The sequence below is a fragment of the Zalophus californianus genome, chromosome 1, assembly GCF_009762305.2.
Source record: "Zalophus californianus isolate mZalCal1 chromosome 1, mZalCal1.pri.v2, whole genome shotgun sequence".
Taxonomy (NCBI): Eukaryota; Metazoa; Chordata; class Mammalia; order Carnivora; family Otariidae; genus Zalophus; species Zalophus californianus.
The window spans coordinates 136,305,919-136,318,401 of record NC_045595.1 but is presented as its reverse complement, the minus strand read 5'-3'; the positions used below and the strand labels follow the sequence as shown (position 1 = coordinate 136,318,401).

The 12,483-nt window shown below is 41.7% G+C and overlaps 1 protein-coding gene across 5 annotated transcripts in view; it reads left to right on the top strand.

Annotated features, from left to right (window-relative positions):
• Window positions 1–494: 494 nt before the first annotated feature.
• The window catches only part of IGF2BP2 (insulin like growth factor 2 mRNA binding protein 2), a 157,054-nt gene continuing 145,065 nt past the window's right edge, over window positions 495–12,483 (top strand). For all 5 annotated transcript variants that reach the window (XM_027587363.2, XM_027587360.2, XM_027587361.2 and 2 more), the window contains exons 1-2: window positions 495–761; window positions 2,352–2,412. In XM_027587363.2, coding sequence (XP_027443164.1) covers window positions 584–761; window positions 2,352–2,412 — 239 coding nt within the window. In that variant the 5' untranslated portion in view covers window positions 495–583. The remainder of the gene's footprint in view (window positions 762–2,351; window positions 2,413–12,483) is intronic.

The window sequence follows — 12,483 nt, the reverse complement described above, 5'->3', positions numbered from 1 at the left end:
CACGCCTGGCCTCCGCGCCGCGCCCGCCCGGGCTTCTGGCGCCCGGGAGCCGTAGCCCCGGGCCGCGACCCGCTTCCGCCCGCCCGGCGGGAGGCAGAAGCCCGGGTAGCCGTGCCGGGGGCGAGGGGCTCGGCGGCGCGGGGCGGGGAGGGGGCGCTCGCTCGCTCACTCTCGGCTGCGCACACGCCCGTACAAACTCTCACACAGACACACGCGGGGTGCGCTGCCGCCGCCCGCCGCTGCTCCTCCTCCCGCCACCGCCTTGAGAGGGAGAGAGAGAGAGAGAGAGAGAGGGAGAGAGAGAGAGAGAGGCAGAGAGAGCGCTTTGTCCGCGCGCCGCCGCCCGGCCCGGGACTCTGCCCCGAGGAGGCAGCCGCGCCGAGTCCCCGCCTCCGCCTCTGCCCCCGGGCGGGCCGGGCCGGCCGCGGTGGGGGGAGCCAGGCTGAGGGTGGGGGTGGGTGGCGGGCGGGCGGAGGGCGGGGAGGGGGGGCGGAGGAGGAGGAGGAGAGACGAGGGCAGCGGAGGAGGCGAGGAGCGCCGGGTACCGGGCCGGGGGAGCCGCGGGCTCTCGGGGAAGAGACGGATGATGAACAAGCTTTACATCGGGAACCTGAGCCCCGCCGTCACCGCCGACGACCTCCGGCAGCTCTTCGGGGACAGGAAGCTGCCCCTGGCGGGACAGGTCCTGCTCAAGTCCGGCTACGCCTTCGTGGACTACCCCGACCAGAACTGGGCCATCCGCGCCATCGAGACCCTCTCGGGTAAGCAGTCGCCGCTGCCCCCTCCCCCCGCCTCGCCCAGCTCAGGCCGGGACGGCGCCCGGAGGGAGGCCGAGCCCTGCGGGCGGCGCCCGGCGGGGGCTCCCGCGCCCGCACGCTCACTTCCACGCACCAGACCCTCAACTCTCGCCGCCGGCCCGATCCCGGGACGGCCCGCTCCCCTCCCCCCACCGCTCCGGACTCCCCCCCTGCCCTCCCAGCCGCAGCCCTGGGGCGACCCCCGTGCCGCTCCGAGGGTGCCCAGGGCTCACTCGCTCTCTGGGGGCACCCTTCCTCCCCCTGGCTCCCTGAGCTGCTCTCCAGAGTTTCCCCACCCCCATCCTCAGAGAGCCCCCGTCCCCTCTCTTCCCTGACCTTCCCGTCACCCCCTTTGTCAGGGGACCCCCTCCAAATCCTGCATCTCCTTCTCCCTTGACCGGACCTTACCCTTTTCAGTGCCTCGTGCCTGGGACCTCTCGCCCTCTGGCGTCCCCTGAGCCGCACTCTCCTTTCAAGCCCCCTCCCCGCCTCGCCCCGCGGTCCCCCACTTTCGGCACCCCCTCGGCGCCACCCTGATGATCCCCTCCGAGGTTTCGGGGCTCCCCCAACCCCAGCCCCTGCACGACGGCACATCTCTCTCGGTCTTCTCCCGAACCTCAGTCCCCTCTCGCTCGTCTCTCAAGCGCTCCTATTTTTCTCTGAATTTTTTGTCCGATTTTATTGAGAAGAACTCGGGGCTGGGGGCTTTCCGCCGCCTGTCCCCCCGCCTCCCGCTCGGCCAGAAGCACCTTTTTACGAGGTGCCCTGTCTCAACTCGGTGGGGGCCCGGGCTGAGAACCGGGAAAGAGGCGACCGGGGGGCCCGCGAGAGCGCTTGGAGCCCAGACGGGAGACGGAGAGCGACACACACACACTCGCGCGCGCGCGCACTCACCAACTCTCCCTCTCGCACACGCACCGCTCGGAGCCGCGCTCGCCCCCGGGCCGGGAGCCTGCGCCCCCCGAACCCCGGCCCGGCGGGAGCCCCTTCCCCACTGGCGCGCGGGGTGGGGGCGGGGCGGCAGTGAGGCCAAGGTGACACCCAGGAGCCGGCCGGGACTGGGCTCTCTCAGAAGCGGCCCCGGGGTGGTGGTGGTAGGGGGGGTGGGGGGCTTCAGTGCGTCTTCTCGGGGCCACCGGGTGGAGAGGGCAGGGAGGGGAGCGCAGCGGAGCCTTCGGGGCCCGGGTTAGCGGAATGGAGAGGTGGGGGCCGGGAGAGGAGCGGGGCCGCGCCAGCCCTGCAGCTTGAGTTTCAAATGAGCTCATCCTTTCAAATTGGCGCCGCTCTTTATTAAATTTGTTTTTCTGGTAATGCCACCCACAGCTATACCTGGGGTCGGATCCCGGCTCGCGCCCTTCCCACCTCGTCCCAAGACTCGGGGCGCCCACCTTGCTTCCCACTGGGAACCGAGTTTGCCCAGCTCGAGCGGGGTAGGAGACCCCTTGAGGGCGCCCGAAGGCGGAGCCCGAGCGTGGAGTTCTGTGCGTGCCCCTCCTAGACCCCCGCCGGTTTGATCTAAGGAAGGTTCTGAGTGCTTTAATTTCTGTTTTAAAGGTAAAGTGGAATTGCATGGGAAAATCATGGAAGTTGATTACTCAGTCTCTAAAAAGCTCAGGTAAATATATTTTGCTTAGTTACTTTGTGATAGGGCTTACGTATAAATACAAAAATACACTCAGTTTTTTTAAAATGTGCTTTTATAGTTTTTAAAAAAGGCTTTTGTTTGTTTTATTAAGTGGAGATAACATAGTTTAGAAAGTTACATTTTTTTACTTTCATTATATAAGGTGTTTACTGTACTTGGAAAATATCTGGTGCCTCATTGGGGGTGAGGGATGGCGAACCCTAGCTGTGTGAAATTCGCTGGGACCGTTAAACTTGTTTATCAAAACTTGCCTCCCACCCCCCACTCGCACCCCTACCCCCAGCACAGTGGCAACAAATGCTTGTCAAGACTTCCTGTGAGATGTTAAGAGTAAATATTTACTTTGTCAGCTAAATTGCTTAACTAAACTTCGCGATTAATTAGTTTTCTTTTTTAGATAGCTTAACGTTGAATAATAAAATAATTCAGTAAGGGGTCAATATTTTGCATAGCACTCTAAAGAAATAAGTTGTTTGGATTGGGTGGCAGTTAAAAAGCCAGACTTTTTTACTCACTGAAACTACTGACTATTCCTTCTGAGCGTTGTTGTTGTTGTTGTTGCTTTTAAGATATGTTTGAGGCTAAACAAGAATCTTTGTGAAATCTATAGTTATATTTAAGTGCACTGTTGTTAATGAAGAAGTGAAGAGTTTTGTGGAAGTTGGATTTCTCCACAGTGATTTGCCTACATGAGAAGTATCTATGAGGAGAGAATGAGGGAGAACATCTTTGTTTAAAGTTTATTGTGGACTTTAAATTGGGGCCCTTTATTACTCATTCTAGATTTTTTTTTCTCCCATGTGTCGTAACTTAGTTTATATCCCATTCACATACATTTCTTCACCATTAGTCATTAAGTAGCTGGATTGAAAACTCTGAAGTGAAGTCTTTGATTTACCACCTTTACAATTTGTGATACTCAACAGTGTAACCGCTTACTTGATTTTTATACCAGAATTGAATAGATTTTAAAACAAACTTACTAATTTTATAAATACTTAGATGTTTTGTTAAAGAGGTTTTAAAAATTGTGGGCGCATTTTCAGATACTCTGTCGCTTAGTTAAAACAAAAGTATCTTTTGTTTGCAAATGATTCTGTGACATATCACAAAGCTAATGCCTTTAAAAAAAAAGGCAAAAGTTATGATTTGCAGTTTCATGTGTAATACTAAGCTAGTTCTCTCTAGGAACAGATGTCGTGTGTAACTGGTTTTTCAGTTAAGTATTTTAATTTATATACTTTTCTATAAAAATTTTTTTTGCCTGAGAAATCCAAGTTGAAACTTCCTGATATAATAAGTACTTATTGTAAGTTTAAATTACTCATCTTACAACACTTGAAAATTTGATGACTCTATTAAGCAAAACTTGAAAGAACCACCTAAAACATTTGATGGGCTATTATTCTATAAATGCCTAATTCTATTGGCTGTCTAGCTGTTTTGAGTCCTTTTTGGGGTTATAATTAATAAAAATCACTAGAATTTTAACTTTAGTTGATGTCTCATTTCATGTTGCAAAGTACATTATTTCATGTTGCAATGTAAATGAAATACTAATTTATCTAAAGTTATTAACCTCTCCTAAGACTTCTCACAAATGAACTTATAAACTTTTTCTTTCAAAATGGAGAGGTTATTTGCTGTTAGCCAGAGTGTCATTTAAGTAATTTTGTTGTGTTTATGTAAGAGTTCAGAATTAAAAGCATGTCCCCAATTTTTAGTATTAATTAAATAAAGAGCAAACTAAGATTTATACAGCCCTATTAGTACATGATTTCTTTGAACATGTGGGCGATATGAAATACCTAGGAGGTAGATTAAAATGCGCTGTGTATGATTCACTACACTGAAGACGTTTGACATACCAAATGTATGCATAAGCTGCTGCTGTAGAGGGTTGCATCATTTCTGATTGGATGGTTTTACTCTTTTTTTCCCTTTCCTTTATTGGTTTAAAATGCAGGAATTAGTTACTTGTACTGCAGGCTAAGGGAGAGATGGCTAATGACTGGCGTTGTGTACTGAGCTCAGACCCCTGGGATGAAGCAGCTGTATGTTCTCATGCACAGGGCACTACCACGGTGCTGGCTTTCAAAAAAGCAGGGTACTGTGACATTTGAAACCAAAGCTTTTATGTTACATGGTGACTATTTTGGTGTTCCTTTGTTGCATTTCCATGAAATTTAACAAGTTAGAAGTAAATTTGTCAGCGTTAAGTCAGTTCTATATGTGGTTTTTGTGTTAGTTGAAGTGAAAATGTGAAGAAAACAATTCATCCTCATTGCTTGCTTACTTTAAAAATCATTCAACAATTGAGTGCTCATTTTCTTTATATTGTTCTGATTTCTTTCTGTTTTCAAGAATCAGTTTTAGTATCTACATTCCAAATAGATTTTTTTAAGCTAATGATACTTTGGGAGGAGATATTTTTATCTTAAGTCATGAAATTATTGGCATGCCATTTGCTTACCAATTGGGTCTTTTGTTATATATCATTCTAGCATCATTTTACATGTGCTATTATAGTAGACAGACTAGATAACCATTATTTTCTCAGGGTCATCAGAAGCAGAAAACTCTTTTTCCTTTTTGCCATGTGTGTTTCATTCTTACTAGATACAAAGTATTGTAATGCAAAGCATAGACAAACCATCTATTTTTCTTACTTTCTAAGTTGATTTCAGGCTTTGTTGAATAAAAATCTTTGGATTGTTTTTCTCTATTCATATTTGTTGGTAGTATTTATAAATCAAAGATTCCTTCAAGAGGAAGAACCTGGTAGTGACTTTAAAATTCTGCTAAAAGTTGTGGAAACTTCCTTGATAGAAATTTCATTTTTGAAGTTGAGGAGAGTTTAGTTTAAAAATATATACATATATCTGCATATATATCTACACACATAGACGCACGTGCACACATCACATAAATTGTTTTGAGCTAAGACATACGCTAACCTGAATGTGCTTTGTAACTAAAGTTGAATGATTCTGTGAGAAACAAAACTTTGAAAAATGCAATTTCTGCCCACTGCTAGGAAGTAACCGAGTGGTGCTAGACATGCTTTCACTGAAATGGTGTGACTACTATGAGGTAGTGTAGGAAAAAGCTATGAATTTGTCTTTCATGAGTTAAAAATCAGTAATTGTGTTCTCTCCAATGCAAATGAATTCGGTCTCCTATAGGAATGTTAAAGAAAACAGTATCTCAATTGTATTTTGCTTGTATGTACTACATTGTGTATAGTTGAATTAAATACCAAAAAGAAAAAAAAAAATCACCCAACCTCAAGCCCTCCCTGCAACAAAGGCTTTTGCTGCATCAATTTTTAATTTTGTAGCAACAGAAAAGACTTTTTTATGTTAAAATCATATGATAGCCTTCTATTTAAAGAATTTGTTGAATTAAAAATTAATTCCTGAATTTAATTATATAGATTCCATGTGTGGATATAACATATGTTAATATAAAATACATGTCAAACTGTAAGGTAACTTATGATTTGACTTTGAGTTGGACGTTTAGTTTCCCATTTTTAAAACAAATAATTTTTTCATATGGTTCTAGGAAATGCCATAAAGAATTACACATTTTTGCAACCTTTAAGAGATAATAGAAGCAACAAAGAAAAATATTAGTTGATAATTCAGGTGATGATATAGGTTTAAAGTTCTAGCTTACAAATATTAAAAGACTGGGCATTTGATGTTTTTATGTTATTTAGCTAAATATTAAAAAACATTGAAAGCTACAAATCAAAATACTTTTATGTGCTGCTTGATTTTCCAATTCGTCAAATTCATCTCAGTTTTAAATTTGTATTGTAGCAATTTATAAAAGTATTAAATGGCTGCATCTGACCATTAATTCTAAAAGGAGGTTTGGTGATGTTTAATACATTTGTCAAATGGTGTTTTTCAAAATAATATTTCCTTGTAATTATGGCTGGATATAAGATGACCAGTAAGGGATGGTCTCAGAGTTTTGTTTTTACTATTTTAACCTGAGATTACATAAAGATGAGAGAAGATTAGTAGTATTTGTACAATACCTTTTACACAGGGTGAAATAATGTATTTTCTTTAAGAAGAATTTTTTAAAGGACATTAGATGATTTAGAACTAATTGCATATCAAATTTTACATCTAACTATTTTGAGTAGATTTTTTTTTTTATGGAAGTTGCTCCAGTTTTTCAGCTGGGGGGATGTAAATGAGGTTAAAAGTGCATAAAAGGATAGTAATTGGATATTAGTAATAGTAATTAGTAAATAGTAATTTCCTCCCCTTACTAAAAGTCAAAACAATGAAAATCAGATTTCTACAGGAACTTTTTACACATATCTGATACTTCTCAACTTTCTAAATATTTGCTGTCTATTGCTGAATCACTCTTCCAAGTCTTCTAATGAAATTCTCAAAAGTAGATGAGCAATTGGTCAGAGTTGTGAGAGGATATTATTTGAGCTAAGTGTGTCATCTCTGTGATTCAGTGGGGTGTGTGCACATGGGTGTCTGTGTGCATGTGTGCTTTGTGGGGGACAGTACTTTCAGACAGATGGTATCAAGAGGGAAGAGAAGGAAATCTTTAATTGAGCAACATTTGCTCTGGAGTTTAGAATCTGACAAGGCAAATGAAAATTGCTAGATGTTTGAACCTTGTGACAAAGGGAATCAGTATTTGCTTTGAGTGATACATAACTCTTGTAGGTGGTTAACCTTTCGGAAGCCAGGGCTCCAGCACCTGTACTGGCTTCTGCACCGAGTGTGCTGCTGGGAGGACGATGTAATGCTCAGTCTACTCTCCTTCCTCTTGCTTGGATATCCCCTCTCACTAATAGAGTTAGCTCAGTGATTCTGCGAAGGCTCTGATGATGTACAAGCGATTTTTATAAATGTTAGAAAATTCAAAATTTGAATATGCATTTTCATTTAGAAATTCTGTACTGTGGAAGACAGTATATTATTTTGCACGATAGAAGTACTCTGACAGAATCAATTTCATTAGAAGCATAAATATTGAACTGGTTTCTTTGGAGACTCTTAAAAGTTTCAAAATATACTTTTAAAAATTCCACTTACATGCCACCAAAGTGTCTTCACGTTCTTTTTGGTGTTGAAGAAGAGAGTGGTGTGGCTTGGCTGAGACAGTTTTTTAAACCAGTTTTCTAAAACTTTCAGTCAAAAGCATAATCTCTCAAAAGTTATGATTAACTTTTTAATTTGAAGGATGGCATAGTTCTGTTTAACAAAACATGCCCAAGTAATTTATTAGTCAAGGTTTATCCTTTTTTACACTGAAATTTAAGTCCAGTCAGTTTGGGTAGTCATTCAGAACACTATCGTTGAAGAAAACGTAATAGCAAATAAACAACAAACACCTACCAGTAAAGATAACAGTCTTTCCTCCCATTTATCATCATTAAAATATTTTTAAAAATCTTTTACTTTATAATTTGACTTCATGCTTACAAACTTGTAATTTTCATTTGGTGGCATGGACTGTATGGGTTCTATTTTCGGCAGCAAAATTGCAGAGTGCTCAGAGCATTATTTTTAAGGTTTTTCTTTTCCTGTTTTGATCATGTACTTTGGTGTTTCCATAAAATAGAGAAGAAAAATTATTTTCCCTTATAGAAAAATTCAGATTCTGTTGCTTTGGCTTCCAAAGAGAAGGGAGGATATGATAATTGTTTCTTTAATTTGGTTTAGAGTTTGACAGCATATTAAGGTAAAGATTAAGTAGACCAGAGAAAATGGATGTTTTTGCACTAATAGCGGGCAATCAAATCTGAAAGCTAACCCAGTGTCCATCATTGAATAGATACATGTCTCCTTCCCAAGCCTCTCTTTCTCACTACTTGCATTTTTGAGATACATTTTGTTCATTTATTCCCAGATTTCCTTGTTATTTATCTATTCTGTACTTTATTCTTAAAATGTGAATATTACTTAGAATTTTCCCATTCTGTTTATTATCAAGAATATTTCATAAAATAGCTGTTTTAATGAGTCCCATAAATGAAAATTAAGAGTTCAAATGCATATTTTAGAGTTTCTGATATTTACCTGTATCATAAGAAATGTTGTACCTAATAACCAGGAAAATATGTATGGGACCATTTCAGCTTTTCTCATTATGATATAATTAATATGTGCCAGTGTGTGAGAATTTGCCTTAGGGGGAAGCTTGGATTTTTAATTTTTGTTTTGAATGTGATCAGAAAGGTTGTTTCATGATTCCATGTGTTGATGTGTAAATAATGCTAGTAGCATTCTCTCAGGGAGATACATGTATTTTTATGTGCCTGCATCGTATATTCATATAGTACTGATGATGTCTCAACCTCTTCAACACATTATTTCATTTACTCCAAATAATAATTATGTGAAGAAGATAGGACAAGTAACTTCCTCCCCTTTTTTCTGATGAGGAAACTTAGTTTCAGAGAGATTTAATAATTTGCCTAAGGCCACATGGCTATTAAATAAAGCTGTGGCTAGAGCCCAGGTCTTCTGATCCTCAGTCCAGCATGCTGAGACTTTTTTTTTCTATTTTTTAAATTAAAGAAGTCAGTCAAAGTTGTAAGGCTCAAAGGGTGCCTTTCAAGAGTGATGGAAGTATATGAAAATAGATTTGTTTGTGAATGACCCTTTGCAGTCTTATTCTTACATCAATCTGAGTGATCTGTACTTTGTTACAGTTTTTTTAGAAGCAGAAATAATTAGAAACAAACAGAGGCAATTTAAACATTACCAGCAGCATTACCTTCTCCTAACACCATGCTCGCCCATAGACAGAAGTGGGGTTGGAGTTTGTTGCTTTTTTCAGTGGTTGCATTCCTTGTGCTATGAAATAGAACACTGCCAAGAAAGACGTATCTCTCGACATCTTGCACCGCACACATTAGGCAGTGAGCTGTGGCTCTGGTCAAGACTATCAGCCTTGTGGTAAAGGAAAGTCTAGCTCAAGGAATCACTTGGGTGGGTTCTTCCTGGGTTTTAACCAACCCATTGCTGGAGGTCAGGACTGTGTTTTGGTTTCTTTTCCTGGTGGCTGCCAGGTCTTTCCCTAGATTTGGTGTCTCTCTGCTTCACTTTCTGTACAGAATATGGCCTTTGGCCTCTCTTGTGGGGATGGAATGAGTATTAGTAGGATAGCATCCATGAAGTTTTCAGAGGTCTTCATTAATGATACAGTCACTCAAAGACATATACTAAATAATTAACCATGTGAAGTGCAGTTCATTTTCCCTTAATTGTAAACTTCCCTGCATTTATCCTCTTGTTCCTTTAACTTTTGTGTACTGTCCTATGTATATGGTGGTGGCGGAAGGGAGGAAGGCACTATCAAGAAAATAATAGGTGAAAAGATTATTTCCAACTCCCCACGCATTTCATTTCTTTAAGTTAGGATAGTCTGGAGTAAGGTATTGCGTGTTCTGTGGAATTCTGACTCTGAAGATGGGGAAGGAAGGTAACTAATACTTAGGAAGCAGTTCCTATGCTAGGGGTTGCACGAGGCCTTCTGTGTATCTTACTTTATCCTCACAACAGCCGGGAGAGACCTGTACTTCATCCTTTTTGCAGATAGGGCTGTCAGGCTTCAGGCTCAAAAGCAACTCCTCCCTCCACCTGACCAGACCTGCTTCAAAGAAACAGTGGTCCTATTACCTTTGCTCTCCTCCTAATTTAAATATAGTAACAGTACCCTACCAATAAAGCAGGAGTTGTGATAATGTTTACATAGGCTACAGAGTAACTTTGTATGTTTTTCCCAACTCAGAATAAGAGATAAGGTTTACATGTATACAACAGATAATGCTGAGGAAGCTAAGGGGCTGAAGTTTAGTTATTTTTAGTATAATTGAAAAACAGCTAAAAGTGTTAGGCATAATTTGAGGACACTTTTTGAAGTAGTCCTTCCTATTGTAGCGGCGTTAGTAATTATGAAAGAGAGATGTTTTTAAAAGTCATTGTGGCTGAAAATTAACATAATGTGTATGCAGTGTGGGGAGAGGGTCTGTATTCATGCCTTTGGCCCAGATATATTTTTTTAAACCCTGAGAAAAACTCAGCCTTTTTTGTTTAGGACCTAGAATGTTGCACAAAGTTTGGCATGGTTTCATTTTCATCTGTATATAAAAAAAATGTGTATGGTCTAGAGGAGGAAAATATGGGATTCTCACAAATTGCTTTTCATAAAATGATTCATCTTACTAACATTAGAAAATTTTAAACCTTTCTGACACATGAAAATGTCAGTGAAAGCACAGGGAGTGGAAAGATGGTTCTTTCTGATACAATACTTAAATATTATGTAGTACATTGGTGACTTTTTTAAGTAAACAAGATGTAAGATACAATTATACTATCAATGAAATGAGATTTACAAGAGTTTTTCTTCTAGAGATAGAGGTGCTTTTTTGATAAGAACATAATCTTAGGAACTTTATTATGAATAAAAAATAATGACTTTTCTCAGTCAAGAACCTCTAATAGAGCTTAAAATGTTATCAGAGAAGACATTTTTATGTTCTTGCTACATCTTCTCTTTACGCTTTCTCTTCGAAAAGCAAAGCAAAAAATATGTAATTGGTGATTCTGGGGACAGGTTAACCTCAAACCAGTTCACGAAATCGAAGATATTTTGAAAAAGCTCATGTGAGGACAGGCTATAACTGTATTATATGGAGACCTTTTACTTGAGTCCCTCCTGATCTTTGTGATTTTAACAACGCATAATGAAAAGTGGATATTTTTCTTCATTGTATGGGTAAGATTTTGGAGTAAAATATTTATGCATCTTTGAGAGAGTCAGATAGATGATTCAACAGTTTAACACTAAGAAAAATGGAGTTTAGCTCTTCAAATAGAAGGAAGGGGGGAATGAGAGAAAGAAGGAGACAGTTGGAGGGAGAGAGGGAAGGAAGGGGGACAGGAGACAGGCGGCCATAGCAGCATAGGTGACTGAGTGAGCTATGTCAGGCAGCTCGTGCATTCTCTAATTCCGGAGCACAGGGGAAAGCCTGGTACTCACTGATAGTGCAGAGAAGACAGTAAGTGACTCCAGGGGTGCCAGCAGGACTGAAAATCTCACACAACTTATTCTTTGATGTTTAAAAACTCTAGGAGTATGTGGCTGGCCTGCCCCACAAAAGCTTTTGCATTTCTTTCTATGAGGCCCTGTACTGGCCACTTCCTCCCTCCCTCCCTCCCTCTCTCTCTCTCTCATTCTCCTTCCCCTTTACATTTCCGTGGGGATGGCCGGGCAGGGCTGGAAGGTGCCTGGTGTGCAGGCCTGCCTCCAGTGCAGTGCCCTCTCGCTGGCTGAGTTTGGGGAAGCCAGGGAGGCATGTGTGCGCTTGCTCAATGGGTTGGAATGTATGGGTTCTGTGGCATACACTTACCGGGAAAGTGCAGCAGACAGACACACAGACACTCACACACACACACACACACACACACACACACACACACACACACACACACACACACACGTTTGTCAGTGGTTGTGGGGGGGTTGTCAAACATAGCTGGCTTTTATGAAGAGTTGAAAATTTGGGAAGGAATTTCCCAGTATTGAAAGTTTAGGCTACTTTTCTCCCCCCTAGAGTGCAATTGTATTTATTCTTTGTAAAGGGAAAAGATTCCCCCCCCCCCTCCGCCAATACCATTGAAGGATAGAAAAAAAAATTTGTGGATGCATAATCTAGCCTTGCTCCTGGATCTTGCTGTACTCTTTCCCCCTTTCTCTTTGTATGAATAGTGATGTCTTCAAGTCATGGACACTGAATTTGTGAAATAAGCTTTTGAAAACTCTGAGTTGTGTCACTGCTAATGATGATAGAATCCAGGATCTTTAGAAACAAAGTTTTAAGCTCAGATATTTTAAAATGTAGGATTAATCTCCCTTTTGAGGAATAAAGAATAAAATACTCGCTCAACGAAGACTTCTAATTTTTTTGCCCCTTAATATTTTTTAAAATTTTACATTCATTTTTTTATTCACAAAAGATTTGAGATAACAAAGGTGCTGTTT